Here is a 17,404-nt window from a genome sequence, read left to right as displayed (position 1 = left end):
ATAGGAAAATGTTTAACCACAACTAGTGGTGATAATAAACATTATCATTTAAAAATGCCTACGATATCTATTGAAACTTATTTCGAAATTGCTGAAACAATTGTTAATAAAAAAATAATTGTTCATACACACAAAATAGTATCACCCCCAATGAAAAATATGATAATCATAATCGATATAAATCTTTGAAATTCACAAAAAAAATATTATCACTAAATCTTGTATGAAAAAAATAATGAAAATTGCAATTAGTGTATGTCCTAGAGGCCGATATTCAAATTGCTTCCTGTGTTGTAAAAAAGATAAGTATAATAACACTAGTTTTCCCTCGAAAATTATTTCTTGTTTCAATTGCTATAATACATTTAATACCAAGAACATTGATTGTAATAATTATCAATTTAATAAAAATTACATTTTACAATATTTTAGGATATCAAAATAAAAAATGCATGATAACATATCAATCTTTTTATAAAGAATTTTTACATCATCTTAAAAAGCAATACCAACAACAGCAAACAAGTAAATCATATCAATCCAGTAATAATCAATGTCTCAGAAATAAAAAAACGAACTGAATTATGAACCCGACGTCTTAAACTATTCAATCAAAGTAATTGTGCCAGATGATAATAACAAAGAAAAAATCATACCCCTTATGGCCTTTTTTATTGAAATGAATAAAACTATATCCTTCTTTAAAAAAATCATTGATCCTAAAGTTGACATAAAAAATATTAAAACTAAATATGGATCTATAATATCAAGAGGGGGAGGAGGAAAAAATAATATATTTAGAACAATCTGTTGTAATAGAAGATATGTTAGATCCGCCAGACTTGTAATCGTTCCCAGATTTCAGCTAGATGCTAACGAATGTATTTTGCCTTATAATATATATTGTAGACTAGGATGTCCTAAATATGTTCTCTGTCACTGTTACCCAACCTTACATTTGAGAAGTATGACATTTCATAGCGTCAAAACTACTTGACAGTATCCATGTATGGGTATATCTACATCCATCGTAGAAGGAAATAATGCAGATTTTGATGGTGATTGTCTACACGTAATACCATCCATGACTTTACTTAGTCAATCAGAATTAATTCATTTATTTCACCCAATATACAATATAATTTCACAACAAAAACTACCAGTTCATTTTGACCACGATGAACGACAAACTTTATTTTCGTTATTTGGATTAAATTCTACCGAAATTCATAGTGGTTTAAATCGTGAAGCATGAGATTCGATCATTTCTTTAATACTATTATGGATGGGGATTTCTGGGTATATTTCATTTATAAAGGTTAAATAGGAAGAATCTTTATTAATGATTGATAAAAAATCCCTGCATTTTATTGTTGTTATGCTTTTATATTGCCAAATAAAAAGACATAGTTGTTTAATATTGACCATCTAGGGCAATTATTTGAGGAGATTTTTCAAGATTTTCCAATGGGGTTCTTAAACGGAATGAATAAAAAGGCATTTATTGATATAGCATTAAATACACACAAAAATCTTATAAGCGAAAGTTCTCTTTATGGCTATACAATCATAAAACTTACACACTACACAAAATCTATTTATATTGGATACGATAACAGAATCTAAACTACAGATGGAATACTGGTGGCCCTAAATGTTTATGATTTACTTTGATAATCAACTGAGATTTCAAAAAAAATAAGCTTCTTTTGTCATCAGTTAGTTCAAAAAATAATTCTAGGAACAAGAAATTGTTTTTTTTTTTTTTTTAAATAATATCACACTTGTAAATATATATTGTATTATAAAATACATTTAAATCTAGTCGATTGCCTTTCGTAGGCTGGCGTGAAGACTGGTGATTGAGCCACGAAGGCGGTAGCGCCCTCTTTATTCCTTTTCGTGTAGCTCAACTACTCGGTTTTTTCCCTTGTGTTCTCTCGTTAATTTGGATTTAATTCAACATTTTGATGACTTCTCCGGCCTCTTCTGCCTCTGGAAAGTTGAGCATTATCTTTATTATGTATAAATGTAAGCTCTTGTCGTTTTGAATTAAATCAAAAGTGATTTTAACGTAAATGAGAGCTGTTGCCTACCGGAGGCATCCTGGATACTATCGCTCGCTCTTATGGGTCAGTTAGTTAGCTAGAGCGACGTTCCCGGTTTGTTACGCTTTAATCATTTTGCTATTTAGCTAGTGGAGAAATGCTTATATTGTTCGGTCAGTGTTAGCTCGAGGATTTCGACACGGGTCGAGGTACCGATCCTGCCTTTCGCGAGGCTTCGTACCCTAGACGTCTGGCACTAGTACTTTCATGCATGGTATAAGTTTTTCTGAGTGTTATTTTATTGAAGCTATAGGCAAATATTTTATACATGTAAGATATTGTTGAATATTTTTCCAAGATTGTAAACAAGAGAGTTTCGGTGATTTAGGTAATCGATTCTCACCTTACCTAGCTAGTATTCTAGGTACAGTAGTATACTTTCGCACATCCCCGATTGTTCTTTTCTCCTCCGGACGCCTAGTTCAATCCCTCTCTCCCTCTGTAAGCCCTTAGCTTAATCCTAGTGGTTCTACCTGTATATTAATTCAGGTATCACTATTCTAGGATATTCTGCCCTCTCCTGATAACCAGAGTGACTGGTTTTTGGGTTTGGGCAGAACTTCAGAGTTTTTAGTCTGTGGTCTGCTTCTTCCTAGCATGGAGAATGAGTCTCCTTTGCTAGGTTAGGGGTGGACACAGGAAGCTTTGCTTCCCTAGTCCATGTCGAAAGGATTCTGATGATTCCTTCCTCTAGTGGCCTAGCAGACTGTCCTGTGTCTTTTTTTCTCGGGCTGGAGAATGAGTTTCTCGGTTGCCCAACGAAATAACTTCACCTAACTTTGTTCTGGTTGGGAGGAGGATAGTTAGCATTGCCAGTCTTCCTCCTTAATGGACAACTCTTGGTTAAGATGAGCTCCCTAACTGCTGAGTGTGTCTCTTGCTAGAACGAAGTCTTTAGGACCCAACCTCTCTTTCCTTTCTTTTTCCTGTCCTTAGTCCTTCTTCCGTACCTAGCATAGGTTAGGATGGAGGACCGGCTCAGCTCCTTGCCGACCGGCATTACGTGCCGGCCGGCAGAGAACCTTTGTTCTTTGCAGAGTGAACCCCAGACCTCCCTTGGTCTCTCTTCCATGTCTCCCGGTAGAGCCCGGCAGGCGGTGCATTCTTTGGAAGCCTGAATGCTACATTCTCCCCTTCCATAGTTCACTCTTTCTGAATGGAAGGTCATATGGTATGCCGCCTTATAACACTACATCAATACTGTTTCTCTGACTATTGTGTTGCACCCCTAACCCGGCTGCCGGCTTAACAGCCGACAGCCGGGCAGGTGGAGTTTCTCTGATTCTTAGCTTCTGTCGGCGGGCATGGTTTTATTACCTTTGCCGGCCGGCAGTGGAATCACAGCCCGAATCCGCTGGCCGCTACGATTAGCGGCCGGCAGCCAGGTTTTCGTGTTTTCAGTCGTCGGCTGGCAATGATTGCCGGCCGGCACACAGTCGGGAATCAGAGGGCTGCCGCCTATTAGTTAAAGATAGTATATCTTTGATCTATAAAGGGGTAGTTGCCGGCCGGCACAATAACACGCGATGTACAATAGTTGCTATATTCGTAGTGTAGTACACACTACATTAGGAGAAACTGCTGTACAGAGTTTGAGATAACACTAAAGTTCTTCATCATACTTAATGTTATCTTGTAGAGCCTTTTGTTGAGATCGTACTTTTTGTATTCTTTCAATCCCGTATATTAAAACTACACATTAAATTTCCGTTTAGGAAATTACATAAGGTATTCTAGTATAGAATTGACCTTATTTTTAATATTTTGGGAGGTTACAGCAATTGACTGAACAGGAAATACAAATATGTGCCTTTTCTTCTTTCTTTTATAGCTTTACTATATAAGCTAAATGTTCAATATAAGTGAAAAGCCTTCACTTGATACTCATGGATTTTTCTTCTCTTTGCAGAAGGACCATCAGAAGTGCGGGAGTGTGTTCTGTAATGTCGGCAGTAAGAACTTCTGTGGACATCAATATTGTAGGAGGCACACAGCATGCGCAGCCTCCGGAGGTGTTCTCCGCTTTTGGGACCCTCAGGTTTGTACAGTTTGTTCTAACCTGATTACCGAGGCTTTTGACGACCCTAAGTTTATGGAGTGAAGTGATGCTGCCAGGGAAACGTTACGATCCTGGGTGAGAGGTTTTCAGAAAAACACCTCAGGTCCCTACCTTCCAAATGAGAATATAAGGGCCTACCTTTTCCCTAAGGCAATCATCCCCCAGCCTCAGGTGGAGATACCAATTGCCCTGAATCCGGTAGATTCTGAAGTCTCAGCCGCCCTTCAAGACATCCAATTGGACGATAGGATGTCGGAGGTGTCAGATTCTACTAAGAAGGACCTTCTAGGAGAAAGTTAGGAGGAGGAGCTGTTTCAGACTCCTCAAGTAGAAGAGCAAGAAATCGACGAAGTGGCAGTTACGTCGGTTCCGGACCCAGAATCTGTTCCTTCTACATCGTCTGCTATCCCAGATGAACTGGGAAGGACTCTTTCTTCCATTGTTGAGATGATCCAACAAATTCAAAGGAAGAAGGATGAGAAGGAAGCTGCAATGAAACTGGAGTTACGTAGACTTGCAGCATCACGTGGGCCCCAGAAGTGGCTCAGCGTGAGCGATCATCCCTTAAGCTCGAATATCAATCCTTGGAGGTATGCTGAACACATGCCAATAACAACCGGGGAGATCGTGATCTCAGAAAAGTTGGGAGCAATTCCCCTGGAAGAAGTGGAATTTTGGCCGAACAAAGATTTTTATCCGGACTGCTATGCCCGTCTTAGGAAAGAGCCAGCCTTAAAGGAAGAGACGGAGCCGGAGGTCATAGTTTTTTACCATAGTAAAGCTCAGACGTTACTAACGAGCTCGATGAAAGAGATGGGCTTCACTAACTCAAAGGTGTCCGCCTTGAGTAAGAAGCTTCCCTCCTTTGTGGCCTCTCTTACCAGAGCCTTTCCCTTCTTGGAAAAGGGGATATAAGGCTGCCTTAAAAGCAGTGGAGTCAGGGAAACCATGCCTCTCCTTGGAGGAGTGCAAGCCGTTATCTCTGACCTTGCCCTTGGACCAAGAAGACTGGAAGGACGTACACCTTACCTTCTCACTCGGGAAACTGGAAGCTGATATTGCTGAACGCCAGTTCGGTGAGGCGCTTCCAAAACTGTCGGAGGTTCTCTTGCGTAGTGAGCAAGAGACAAAGGAAAGACTTGCAGCATCGATGTCGTTGCAAACGACACTAGAAACGATGGCGAGTGACCCCAAGAACCAGGACATGTTCATGGTTATGGCCAAAACCCATCTGGCCACAGTTACGAAGGATTTCTATAGCTTTATTATAGCTAGGAGAGCCTGTAGAGAGTTCATGTTCACCTCGGTTGCGGTGAGGCACGAACCGAGGAAACTGATCTCCTCTTGTATTTGGGATAAAGACCTCTTTCCCAATGAAGTGGTTAAAGAGGCAGTAGACAAAAGGCCTAGTCCATCCTCTCAGCCAGCTAAACCCTACCGACAGCAACATCAACAACAACTTCCTCTGACTGCGGTGCCTCAAATAGTGGCACAACCTCCAACCATGTACCAGCTGGTACCTCAACAAACGGTGACAAAGTCGCCAGTTCTTAACCCAGCCTCCGAAAGGCAGACTTCTTCCTTTCGTTCGAGAGCCAGAGGAACAGCCAGAGGTTCCTCTAGACTCCCTTCAAGAGGAAGGGGATCCAGGGGAGGACGCGGACAAGGAGGCAAGGCCTCAGGTCCACAACAGCGGAAGTACTTACTTCCAGTAGTAGAGAGATTACAGCTTTTTAGGGATCATTGGACCTTCAATCCTTGGGCCTACAGCCTAAATAAGAATGGACTAGGTTGGAGCTGGAGCAGTCCTCCACCTCAATTTCCTCAATTCTTCCAACACTCAAGCCCCACTCTGGCAGAATATGTCCGAGAGCTTTTAGTCTAAAGAGTAATCCGGAAGTTTAAGTCCATCAAATTCTAAGGAATGCTGTTTTGTGTTCCAAAGAAGGACTCAGAAAAACTAAGAGTCATTCTGGGCATATGCTGTGTCTTTAGACTTGTTTGACGCTTATTGGCACGTTCCAATTAATCGTCACCTCTCCCCCTACCTAGGCTTCAAGTTACATTGATAACTTCACGCCTTCAGAACCATGCCTTCCGGGCTAAACGTAGCCCCAAAGATTTTCACGAAGATCGCGAATGCAGACGTCCATCAATTACGCCTAAAAGGGGTCCAAGTAGTAGCCTACTTGGACGACTGGCTGGTGTGGGCAGCATCCAGGACAAAATGCATGCAAGCATCTAAGAGAGTGATCTAGTTCCTGGAACATCTGGGATTCAAGATCAACATCAAAAAGTCTCGTCTTTCACCAGCTCAAAAATTTTGGTGGTTGGGAATCCACTGGAATTTGGAGTCACATCGACTTTCCATTCCTAGTAAGAAGAGGAAAGAAATAGCAGGATCTGACAAGAGACTATTGAAATCCAAATGGATATCAAGATGCGAACAGGAGAGAATGCTGGGCTCTCTACAGTTTGCTTCGATAACAGATCCAGTGCTAAGAGCACAGCTTAAGGATGCAACGGGAGTCTGGAGAAAATACGCATCAAACGCGTGAAAAAATGGCACCTGTCAGCAGTTCACATTCAAGAGTTCTACAATGTGACAGCGGAACTCTATCTAGGTTTACACCTATAGAGTCAGAATGGTCCCTTGACGCAGGATTGTTCTCCTTCATCTCGAGTCAGGTCGCAGAGCTGCAGATAGACCTCTTTGCGACGAAAGACAACAAGAAAATTGTTAGTTACGTGTCCCCTTACGAGGATCTGTTAGCGGAGGCAGTGGACGCTATGTCCCTGGACTGGATGAGATTCTGTTCCCTACGCACACCTCTTTTTGAAGGTCCTCGATATGCTGATATCCTTCAAAGGGAAAGCTGCAATAGTGGCCCACAAGCAATAGTGGCCCACAAGGGGCCAAATAGCGTGTGGTTCCCTCTGGCATTGGAACTACGATTAAAATTCGTACCGCTACCGGATCCATCCCTGTCTCAGCGAGTACAGAAGTCAACTGTCTTCGCTCCATCACAGAAAACACGGAACCTACATCTCATGATTTTCTCTCCTTAAAGATGAGAAAAAAATTCCGTGTTTAAAAGTCGGTTTAGACTTTTAGAGGAAACCAGAAGACATTATGAGGCTTCAGGGAAGAAATAGCTATCCTTTGTCAAGGCGAAGAAACCGAAAGAAATCCCGACAGATTCCTATTTATCATTCTTCATTCACCTTCATGAACAAGGTTTAGCAGCCTACACAATTCAATTGTTCAAGCCTGCCTTGACAAGTCAGATACCATATGCCTTACAGGTCGACCTTTCTAACAACGTTCTTAATGAACTAGCCCTTTAGCGCTACCAAAGACCATTTGCTTGGTCATTAGATATGATTCCTCATTGTGTATAAATAATGAACAATGAGGAATGGGCTTAGAAGGTTTTGAATTTAAGTCATATTTCTGTTTGTACTCGCCTTGGGAACCAGAGTTAGTGAATAGTGGCTCTCTCTAGAGAGGAAGGCCACGTCCAGTTCTTGGAGGGAGAACTGAATATATTTTCAGACCCAACGTTTCTTACCAGGAACAAGCTACCCACCAACAGCTGGGGTCCTTGAGAATCTGCCCTCTGGAGGAAGATGCATCTCTATGTCCAGTGGAGTACCTAAAGGTCTATCTTCATAGAACTTCAGACTTTATGGGAGGACAGCTGTTCAGAAGAGAAAACCTGGGTTCAAAGTTATCTATAACTAAGGGCGAAATTCACCCGTGTTATTCGCAGAACGGATCCAGACAGTACACCCGTTAGTCATGATCCGAGGAAAGTTGCCTCTTCAATAAAATTTCTTTAATTATATGGACTTTGAACATCCTTGTTTGCACACCGGCTGGTAGTCCTCCAAGGCTTTCTTTATGCACTATGCGAAGCAAGTGGAGCAACTTATAAGATCTGTGGTAGCAGCAGGTAGAATTCTTTAACCTTCTGTTTTAAGTCTGCGAGGAACAGTGTAATTAATTTGGGACGATTAATTAAGAGGGTGCTCGTGTAGTCACTGTACGTTACTACACGCTGAGCGCTAGGCACGAAAGTGTCCTTACGAACTGTTCCATTGACGTCGGTAATCTATAGCATAATACGGACACTTCTGCCAAGCGTTTTTTACGCTAGTGTATGTAAACAGTATACAGACTATATCATTATTATTAAAAATTCTATTGAAGTGGTAAATCTGTTCCCTAGTAGATGAAACAATATTTTCTGTTGACTGTTTTTCTTTATGCTTTTATGTATATCATCCACATTTTATAAATTTTATAAATGTGATCTGATACGTTCGTTTATTAAATTTAAATAAACTAGTTCATAGTAAGTCCTGCGTCTTTTTCGCCCACACTCATTTTATTAGAAATGTGCTGAGCATTAAGATTAAAATATGGATATTTTTATCATGATATGTCTTTCAAGACTATTCCCTGATTCAAGCAAAAGTCCACTCACTCTAATCCTTCCTTGGAAGGGTTGACGTGGTACCCTAATGGGTTGGTGGCAAAGAGGCAAAATTTGTTTCTATGCAGATACAACCATTATCCAATAGTTATTAAGAGTGGTCACTTTGGGGAAGGTGTCACAAATTCATTCTGACTTTGGCGACTTATACAAACTTTGCTTTATAATGTATAGGGTGAGACCACTATACAAGCTTGTCATTTTATCATCCATAAGTTTTTATGTACTCCTCGAGACTTTTCCAGAGTCTAGTATGACTCATCCCTGTAGGGGGCAGGAAGCACTAACATAGTTCATGCTTAGATGAACTGATGTATGACGGTAACATCATAGGTCTCTAGGTCTAGACGGACCAGGAAAATACTTTCTTGAGAGTACGGCACTAATTGGAATCCACAGATACAGTAATGCTTTGGTAAACTTCCATCAGGACGACATGGCTTGAGCCCAAAAAACGGATTTTGAGCGAAGCGAAAAATCTATTTTTGGGTGAGGTAGCCATGTCGTCCTGATGGACCTGCCCTTCCTTTTATTGTAAAAGGGCTTATTGACCCTTCCCTATAATACAGTATCTGTACCACCTCGTATATCGCTACAAGGAATAAAGAGGGCGCTACTGCCAACAAATTGGTGACCTTGAAAGGATTGTTCTCAGGTTTGCTCAGTGTTTTGGTCAGTTGAACAGCACTTAGTTTATTTTTCAATATTTTTGTAGTGATTATATTATAATACCTTTCTCCCCTGATATATTTATTACTATGGAGGATTTTGTATTTGATCAAGCCAAATTTTTTATTTCGGTCGACTGCATTAAGCATTTGCTGGTGATAAGTAGAAAACATTTAGTGGTATGTGCACAATAGTTAGGTCTTCCGCTGAAGCCTGCGGGCTCTAAGAAAGAAGTCCTTTTTGCCATTGGTGGTAGGGTTTCTCACGATGTAGCGGAGGCCGAAAATCTAATTGGTGAATGTAGAGAAGATAGTGAAGGGGAAGGTAGTATTTTTGAGGCCTATTCAGAGGATGAACCGATGAGCCTGAAAGCGGGGCTAACGTTATTTGTTGATCCTCCGTATTATTTTTGAAGGTCCCTCCAATATATCCAAAGGTATTGGTTTCACCAAAACCATTCATCCTAGGCCTGAGGAACCTCTAGTGTTGGTTTCTGTGTTGGGAGAATCCAAGGAGGAAGTAGAATTTAAATTAATTAGCAAACAGATTCAGTTAAAGAAATTAGAATTTGAGGAGAACGATAGGGCAAGGCGTCACGAATTAGAGGTGGCTAATATTAATTTACAGATGGCTACGTTGCAGGGACTAATATGATCAGTTCCCCCAAGGGTAATTATAATAACAGGTTTAATTTGTGTACCTCCTTGAAGTTGTTGCCACTGTTCGACGAAAAGAGTATCCCTGAGTTCTTCAAGGCATTTGAGTGAGTTGCTACCCGATTGTCTTGGCCCTCGGAAATGTGGACTGTATTGATCCAATGCAGGTTGGTGGGCAAGGCAATCCGGGTGTATAATGCCTTGGAGGAAGGAATTGTTAGGGACTACCAGAAGGTCAAATCAATGATCCTTAAGGCATATGATTTGGTAGTTGAGGCCTACCATATAAAATTCAGAAATGACAACAAACACCCTTCAAAGTCATTTGTAGAATTTGCGCGGGTTAAGGAGAACCAGTTTGATGACTGGATAAAGAGTCATCAGGTAGTGTCGTTTGCGTCGTTGAGGGAAATGTTGTTTCTTGAAGAGTTCAAGAAGTCATGTAGGAAAGAGTTACGAGTTCTTCTCGAGGAGGTTAAGGTAGTGAAAGTGAGTAACGCCGCCCAATTGGCCGATGAATATGTGTTAACTCATTGTTCGGTGACCAGTAGCTTTAGTTATCCGTGTAGAACTGATCCATCTTCTCAGGTCTTTAATAATGTAAATAGAGTAGAACCTTCCTTGTCTATATCTTTAAAAAATGCCAATTCTTTTTCAGGGGGCATATCTGGAGGGCCTCCTCCTCAACGTAATTCTGGTAATAAGGGTATAGCCATGTCCAATACCCCTAATAGGTACAATAACCCGGGGTCTGGACGTGAAAGAACTTGTTTCTGGTGTAACAAACCAGGACACTTCCAGAACCAGTGCCATGCCCGTAGGAGGTACCTAGAAAGAAATGGGGAGAATCCCGTATCATCGATTTCCACCAGGTCTGATGCTACCGATAAGGGTGAAAAACCGCCAATAGTTAGCAGTAGCGTAGGCAGTAGTAATAATCCCTCTGCTAGTCCTAAGAATGCATGACTTAATTTTGACAAATATATATGACCGGGAAAGATAATCCTTGAATGAGGCCCCATCAATGTGAAGTTTATAAGAGACACTGACTCAGCTCGGTCTCTGGTGTTAGGTACCTCTTTACCTGGTTTGAAAGCGTATTCAGGTAATTATGTTGTTCTGGGAGGTTTCCCGAACACTGTTGTCTCCACTCCATTGGTGAAGGTTAGGTTATCTTTCCCTGGATATGATAGGGTTACTGAGTTGGCCGTAATGGGTAATCTCCCTATCCATGGTATTGACGGCATTTTGGGAAATGACATGCTTAACAGGGAAGGTAGTAAATTATTACCCATTTTGTCCGTCGAGGCTTATCCTGTTTCTGTAACGACCCGTGCTGCGGCCGGAGCTTCTGAATTAGATAAGGATGAAGATTTGTTAGTGAGTAGTTTAGAGGTAGATGTAGAAAGACCAAGGTCAGGAGATGAAATTAATAATCCTATTGTTATTCATGCTTTGAAACCCAACTGGGACCGTTCAGCTTTCATGAAGGCCCAGAAAGACGAATTTTGTTTTTTGTTTGGGTTGATCAATAAAATATTTTATCGATTTAGTAGACCTGCGTTTGATGATCCGAGAAAGACTTCTTGGATCGAACAAATGGTGGTCCCTTCTCAGTTTCAGGAATCAGTAGTTAGTCTCGCTCACGATAATTTCCTTTCAGGTCATTTTGGGGTATGGAAAACTTTCCATAAATTGGCCCTGTATTTGTTGGTGGCCTGGGATGAAATTGTCAGTAAAACGATTTGTGAAAGAGTATGAAGTTTGTCAGGTAATAGGAAAACCAAACCAGATTATTCTCGAAGGCCCCCTTAAATCCTATTCCTGCTATAGGAGAGACTTTTTCGGAATTGCTAGTAGATGTGGTAGGTCCTTTACCTAAGACAAAAATGGGTTATGGATTATGGATAGTGCCTCTAGATTTCCCGAAGCTTGCCTGCTGAGGAAAATCACCTCTAAAGTAGTTTTCGAAAAAATAATTGAATTTTTTCCAGAAATGGTCTACCACGGGTTATAGAGACCGATTGTGGAATTAACTTCAGGAGTAAACTGTTTAGGGGTAAATGTGCCGAACTGGCCATTCGGCACATTACCATTGTTCCTAACCATCCGGAGAGTCAGTGTGTGGTGGAGAGGCTCCACCAAACATTTAGTCTATATTGAAGAAAAATTGTTATGCCCATGGCAGTGAGTGGGACAAGGAACTTCCGCTGCCTTGTTTACCATTAGGAATCATCCCAATGCCTCCACCAGCGTAGCCCCCTTCGACCTAATTTTTGGTCACAAACTCCGTGCCCCTTTGGACATTTTTTGTGAAGCATTTGGTGCCAATCGAAGGGGGGGGGGGGGGAATAAAGGTAGGAGAATTTGCGGATGATTTAACGAAACGCATGGTTAGCTCCTGGAAGTTTGCGAGGGATAATTTAGGTATTTCGCAAAATAGAATGAAGGTTGTTTATGACAGAGATTCTAAAGCCCATTTGTTTGAACGGGGGAAATGGTGTTAGTTTTGAGTATGGACGCTGACAATTTTCTTGAACCTAGATATAAGGGTCTGTGGAAAGTTTTGAGGAAGTTGTCTGAGGTGAACTATGAGATTGATGCTCCCGGTTCAAGCAGAAAGTGTAGAATTTTCCACATAAACAGGTTGAAAGCCTATCATGGTAAGACCGATGTTCCCTCAGGATTCGGAGGATTTATTGAATCAGGTTTCCTCCAATACACTGTTTAGTAATATACAAAATTTAGAAATGGTAGAGGAAGGTTTGAAGCATGTAGATCCTCATCAAAGAATGGATATGTCCAAATTAATATATATTTCAAATTTATTCTGAGACTCTCCTAGTAGAACTAGTTTTATTTGTCATGACATAGATGTAAGTAGTGCTTCCCCTGTTAAACAAAGTCCTTACTGGTTAAATCCGGTAAAGAGGGGTTTAGTTGAGGAGGAAATTAGATTTATGTTAGAATACAACCTCATTCAGCCCTCTGTTAGTCCTTGGAGTTCTCCTGTTGTTCTTACGGGCAAAGCTGACGGGAAGTTGCGCATGTGTGTGGACTATCGTAAGGGTAATTCCCACACCAAAAATAAGTCCTTTCCTTTGCCGCATATTGATGACTGTCTCGATCAGATAGGGTCTACCAAATATATTACGAAATTAGATTTATTTAAGGGTTATTGGCAGGTTCCTTTATCTGATCGAACCCGCGAGATTTTGGCATTTTTAAATCCTTTTGGGCTGTAAGAATGTAAGGTTGTGCCCTTCGGGATGATGAATGCTGCGTGTACTTTTCAGCGGCTTATGAATAGGGTCATTTGTGGTTTGAAGGGAACCGAAACTTATATTGATGATTTGGTAGTATACAGTAACGACTGGAGTACGAATATGGTGCGGCTGCGTTAGGTGTTTGAGGCCCTTAGGTCAGCTGGGTTGGTTATTAATTTAACCAAGTGTGAATTTGGAAAGGCCAAGGTATGTTATTTTGGTCACGAGGTTGGGTTAAGTCAAGTTGCCCCGAAGCAAGCAAACCTCGAGGCTATTATTAATTTGAAAAGGCCATGTAACGTTATAGAGATATAAAAAGTTCTGGGAATGACAAGGTACTATCGCCGGTTTGTGCAGAATTTCTCAGACCTTGCTCAACCTCTTACTAATATATTAGAGAAGGGAAGAAAATATTATTGGACTGATCAGTGTGAGGAAGCTTTTAACAAGCTTAAATCGATTTTATTGTCTAAACCTATTTTGACTTCCCCTATTTTCAGAAACCTTTTGTCATAGCGGTAGATGCCAGTGATGTAGGATTAGGTGGTGTCCTTTTTCAAAGAGATAATGAATGAGAGGTACACCCCATATCTTATTTTAGCCAAAAATTATTGTCGGCTGGAAGACCTTGTTCAACCATTGAAAAGGAGGCTTTAGCTCTGATCCGTACCCTATTAAATTTTAAGCCTTATATTACTAATTTTTCTTTTCCCGTAGAGATTTGGACTGATCATAATCCTCTGGTGTTTATAGAGCGGATGAAAGGGGCCAACCAGAGGATTTTGCGTTGGACTCTGTTACTGCATGAATTTAAATTAGTAATTAAGCATATTAACGGTTCTGAAAATAAAATCTTGACGCACTCTCACAGAGTGGATAGACCAGCCTTGCCTCCCTCGTACGCTGCCCTGCTAGTATACCCAGTGAGTTTGGGTAAACACCCCATCTAGTATATTTTAAATTGAGGTGTGTTTGGGTAAATATCCTGCCTTATATAGCGTGATTTTTATAGATACTGCCCTAATCTGACATTGGTTGGTTAGGTGAAATTTTGATAAAGATAGCCCATTTACTTGTTGGTGTTGGTTAAGATGGAGTGATTCATCTTATATGTTGGCTGGGCTGTTTAATCCTAGTTTTACTTTTCAGGCTAATAATCTTTGAATTTTTGTTTTGTACTTGTTTTTCAGGTTGTGTATTTTTGGTGATTTAGGAAAGAAAAATTATTTCTGGGAGAAAGGTGTAGAAGTAAAGTAAATTTTCTGAGTTATTTACGTCAACCTTGTTCTGGTTTTAAGTAGTTTCCACTATTGTTTAAAACATTTTGAAGGTGGCGTGATGTTGATTGTTTCTCACCTACTCCCCGCTCATTTACCTTGTTTAAACTATCGTATTACCGATTGACTTTACTTTACCCGAGTGAAGATGTAAGAGAGTCTATGTCGGAGGTGGGTGCTCGGACAGAAAACAGTTCGGGCTGGAGCACTCCCCCATCCACAAACCCTAAGAAGAATGGACAACTGAATATTTTCCTGGCGACCGCTTATCTGTTGATTTAGACCACGGCTCTGGAAAGTGATTGACGGATTCTCGTCTTGTTGTATCGTCTGCAGGTGCTCTTGTCACCTGCAACTCGAGTGTTGGCTTGCTTTTGGACAGTGTATTCCAGAGACTGGCAGTTGCTACTGTCCCCTGCGACTGGAATCTGCTCTGCCATTTTTTGACATGAGGGAGATCCTAGGGAGTTGGTCGAGTCTCTGGCTACCTGGTTCCAGCTAATTATTGCAGCTGCAGTGGTGTGTGGAGCTTGCATGCTCGTCAGGTGGCCAGTAGGGAGGCCGTTGCCAGGTAAGGAAGAGTATCTCTGTTTGCTTGTTAGCAGATTATTGGACCTGGCATACTGTGCCTGCCCTACTTATTGGAAGGAAGAGAGGATAACGTCTTTAGTTGTGCCTTTCCAATCATTTATGCTTACTGAGAAGTGAGGAGCCTTGTATTCATTTTTGTAGTTAGATTAGTGTATTTATATATTTACTTTGTGTTATATTTCTTTTGTCGTGGTGACCATATGTACGGTTATCCCGGTGAAGATAGTTAAAGGCAGGTTTGCTGTGTTGTTATATGATAGGTAAATTAATTATAATTATTTTCATGTGCTTAGTAGCTACGACTTCTTTTAGTCTATTAGTTAATTTAATGTTAATGTCTGGTCTGGCCAGCTAAGTTAAAGGATCCTATCGGGTTAATTATTTATTTTTATTATATCTTTGTTTGAGCCTTATCTCATTAATTATAGGGAATCCAGAGTGATTCAGGCTTATGGGTATTGGGTATTTTTGTTCGTATGGTTGTGGTATTTGCAATATCAGACAAGGTTGACTTGTATTTGTGTTAGATTTAAGTATTAAATATTGTGAAGTTTATTGATTGTTTTGATTCCTCTGACATTTATCCCTGAGGTTAGCTTTTCGATCTCATGAAATTAAAGCTCTGTTGATGGACCTTGATGCCTTTGGAAGTGTAGACCTAAATGGTAATTTTCCTTTGTCTTTCAATGAGACTGTAGATTTCTTAGCTCCAAAGTTATCTGTTATATTGTGCAAGTTATCAAGGGGAGGAGATTTAAGCACTTGTTAGAGAATTAGTAATGTCACTACACTATGTTATTGTGTTTGTGGTAGCTAACGTGCAACTGATTACTGCGCAATTTCCATAACTCCCATATTATCGAAGGTTTTTTTAACGTCTTTTGGAAAAATCACTTAATTGGTTTGCTGTAGGTAATCATCCGTACCCTATTTTGCAATTTGGATTTCCTAATGGCAATGGAACGTGGGATCCCTGTCTTACAATTTCAAAAGCTGTTTAGAGATCCCTTAATTGTGGTCAGGAAGTTTGTATGATTGGCCCTGCTTTTAGTGATGCCTTTGTCCCTGATGATTATATGGCCCTCGTTTTCAAATTCAAACAGTTGGGAGTGGGTGGGTATTTCGTGGCAAAATTATTAGATTTTTAAGTAATAGATTGCAATAAGTTGTTCTTGATGGGCACCATACTGATTTTATGAATATGATATCTTGTGTTCCTCAGGGAAGTATTCTTAGCCAATTACTTTTCATAATATTGTATATATGCATGACATGTGGTTCGGTCTAGAGAACAAACATGTTGCATCAATTCCATCTCCTGAATGTAGAGCTAGGCTGCTGCATATTTTAAGGGAGATCTAGCTGAAATTAGTGCATGGTGCAAATTATTGGGTATGAAGTTCAATCCAAACAAAACTCTAAGTATGATTCTAAGTAGGTCAAGGAACGTGGATCCTCAACAGCAGGATCTCCGCATTGATAATGCTTTTTAACTTTGTATGACTCTTAAAATTTTATGTGTCATTCCCCACAGCAAATTTACTTTTGGAAAATACATTAGGCTCGTGTCTTCTTCAATGACACAAAAAAAATTGAGAAGTGGTTTAATTTTACCTTGTTTCAAGTATTGCTCTCATGTCTGGTCATCAACTGCTGATTCTCACCTTAATTTATTGGACAGAAACATAGAGTCTATTAAATCTCTTTTTCTCGATCTAGATATTAACATCTGGCACCGTCTTTCAATTAGTGGCATAAGATTTTTTTTTACAATTCGGACCATCCTTGACATTCAGATCTTCCTTAACAGTTCCATCCTGTTCGTAATACTACGCAATCAGTTTATTCTAATAGTCAGGCCTTCCCCATCATAAGGCTCAATACTACACAGAACTCTAGCAGTTTTATTCCAGATGTGACTAAGTTGTGGAATGATCTTCATAATTAAGTAGTTGAATCAGTAGAACTTCAAAAGTAGAAACTCTCAGCAAATGTTTTTATGCTCAACAGGCTTACATAAAACTTTTTATAGATTATAATTACAAAAATCCATTTTATTGTTCTTAATATTTTTCAAAATATTTTATTTTAATTTTCATTACTTCTTATATCGTTTATTTATTTTCTTATTTCCTTTCCCCACCGGGCTATGTCTCCCCGTTGGAGCCTTTGAGCTTATAGCATCTTGCTTTTCCAACTAGGTATGTAGCTTAGCTAGTAATAATAATAATAATAATAATAATAATAAAAATAATAATAATAATAATAATAATAAAAAT

The 17,404-nt window shown here is 40.1% G+C and overlaps 1 protein-coding gene across 1 annotated transcript; it reads left to right on the top strand.

Annotated features, from left to right (window-relative positions):
- Positions 1 to 10,132: 10,132 nt before the first annotated feature.
- LOC137619843 (uncharacterized) lies at positions 10,133 to 10,957 on the top strand. The gene has a single exon (XM_068350135.1). It carries the CDS (start codon positions 10,133 to 10,135, stop codon positions 10,955 to 10,957), a length of 825 nt encoding a protein of 274 aa, XP_068206236.1.
- The last annotated feature ends 6,447 nt before the right edge of the window (positions 10,958 to 17,404 follow it).

Source organism: Palaemon carinicauda, chromosome 26, assembly GCF_036898095.1.
Source record: "Palaemon carinicauda isolate YSFRI2023 chromosome 26, ASM3689809v2, whole genome shotgun sequence".
Classification (NCBI taxonomy): domain Eukaryota; kingdom Metazoa; phylum Arthropoda; class Malacostraca; order Decapoda; family Palaemonidae; genus Palaemon; species Palaemon carinicauda.
Note: the sequence above shows the minus strand (reverse complement) of the source record. Positions and strands in the feature narration are given on the sequence as shown.